This window comes from Trypanosoma equiperdum (genome assembly GCF_001457755.1).
Source record: "Trypanosoma equiperdum strain OVI genome assembly, contig: ctg_709, whole genome shotgun sequence".
Classification (NCBI taxonomy): domain Eukaryota; phylum Euglenozoa; class Kinetoplastea; order Trypanosomatida; family Trypanosomatidae; genus Trypanosoma; species Trypanosoma equiperdum.
The window spans coordinates 1-1,743 of record NW_027124653.1 but is presented as its reverse complement, the minus strand read 5'-3'; the positions used below and the strand labels follow the sequence as shown (position 1 = coordinate 1,743).

Sequence of the window (1,743 nt, the reverse complement as noted above, 5' to 3'; positions counted from 1 at the left end):
GCCGTCTTAGCCACGCGTGTGTTTTTTTATTTATTCCTTGGACGTCATTGCTGTAACTCCCTCTTTGCAACTCACGTGCTGTGTAAGTGTTGTCGTGACTCACTTCTTCTGCATCACAAAGCTTTTCCCCATTTATATTACTTTTTACCGTTTGCACGCGCAAGGAAGGTCCATCCAAACATAAACAGCCGAAAGATGCCTCGAACAGAAATGGTGCGTTTTGTACGTCTCCCCGTTGTCTTGCTGGCTATGGCAGCGTGCCTTGCGTCTGTCGCACTCGGGTCGCTCCACGTGGAGGAGTCATTGGAGATGCGTTTTGCTGCGTTCAAGAAGAAGTACGGCAAGGTGTACAAGGATGCTAAGGAGGAAGCATTCCGCTTCCGTGCCTTTGAGGAAAATATGGAGCAGGCGAAGATTCAAGCTGCGGCGAACCCATACGCAACGTTTGGTGTGACACCCTTCTCGGATATGACACGTGAAGAGTTCAGGGCACGCTACCGTAACGGCGCGTCCTACTTTGCAGCTGCGCAGAAGCGGCTACGCAAGACGGTGAACGTAACCACTGGCCGTGCTCCTGCAGCTGTGGATTGGCGTGAGAAGGGAGCAGTGACCCCAGTGAAGGATCAGGGTCAGTGCGGCTCGTGCTGGGCCTTTTCAACTATCGGCAACATCGAAGGGCAGTGGCAGGTGGCAGGAAATCCTCTCGTATCCCTCTCGGAGCAGATGCTAGTGTCATGTGATACCATTGATTCAGGTTGTAATGGTGGGCTGATGGACAATGCCTTCAACTGGATAGTAAATTCAAACGGTGGAAACGTATTCACGGAGGCGAGCTATCCCTATGTTTCTGGGAATGGTGAGCAGCCACAGTGCCAGATGAATGGTCACGAGATCGGTGCTGCGATAACAGACCATGTTGACTTACCGCAGGATGAGGACGCTATCGCCGCGTATTTGGCAGAAAACGGTCCCCTTGCTATTGCCGTTGACGCCACAAGTTTTATGGACTATAACGGTGGGATTCTGACTTCATGCACCTCCGAGCAACTGGATCATGGTGTGCTCCTCGTTGGTTACAATGATAATAGCAATCCACCCTACTGGATCATCAAAAACTCGTGGAGCAACATGTGGGGCGAGGACGGCTACATCCGCATCGAGAAGGGCACAAACCAATGTCTCATGAATCAGGCCGTATCCTCCGCAGTTGTTGGAGGTCCCACTCCACCACCACCACCACCGCCGCCGCCTTCAGCAACTTTTACACAGGACTTCTGCGAGGGCAAGGGTTGTACCAAAGGCTGCTCACATGCCACCTTCCCCACTGGCGAGTGCGTCCAGACTACCGGCGTCGGCTCAGTGATCGCCACATGTGGCGCAAGCAACCTTACACAAATAATCTACCCACTAAGCAGGAGCTGCAGCGGCCTCTCTGTGCCGATTACTGTGCCACTGGATAAGTGCATACCCATTTTGATTGGGTCCGTTGAGTATCATTGCTCCACCAACCCACCCACTAAGGCGGCCAGGCTGGTCCCACACCAGTGAGGTGGCGTGGTCTTGGGTTGCGCTTCACCTTGTGATTGGTGTTTCTCGTTCATTATTGCTTGGTTTTTGTTTTTATTTCCTTCCCTTTTTACTCCCCCTCAATTCTATCTTCTTCGGCGAGCGGCTGTGTAGTGGAACTGTAATACACCTGGAGGGCATGTGCGTGTGGTATGTGCATAGCAGAATGTGCTGCGC

At 52.4% G+C, this 1,743-nt stretch overlaps 1 protein-coding gene across 1 annotated transcript; it reads left to right on the top strand.

Moving 5' to 3' along the window:
- Nucleotides 1-195: 195 nt before the first annotated feature.
- Nucleotides 196-1,548, top strand: TEOVI_000329400 (cysteine peptidase, Clan CA, family C1, Cathepsin L-like; the record flags this gene model as incomplete). Its single annotated transcript, XM_067226222.1, has 1 exon — nt 196-1,548. One exon carries the CDS (start codon nt 196-198, stop codon nt 1,546-1,548), a length of 1,353 nt encoding a protein of 450 aa, XP_067082323.1.
- Between the last annotated feature and the right edge of the window lie 195 nt (nt 1,549-1,743).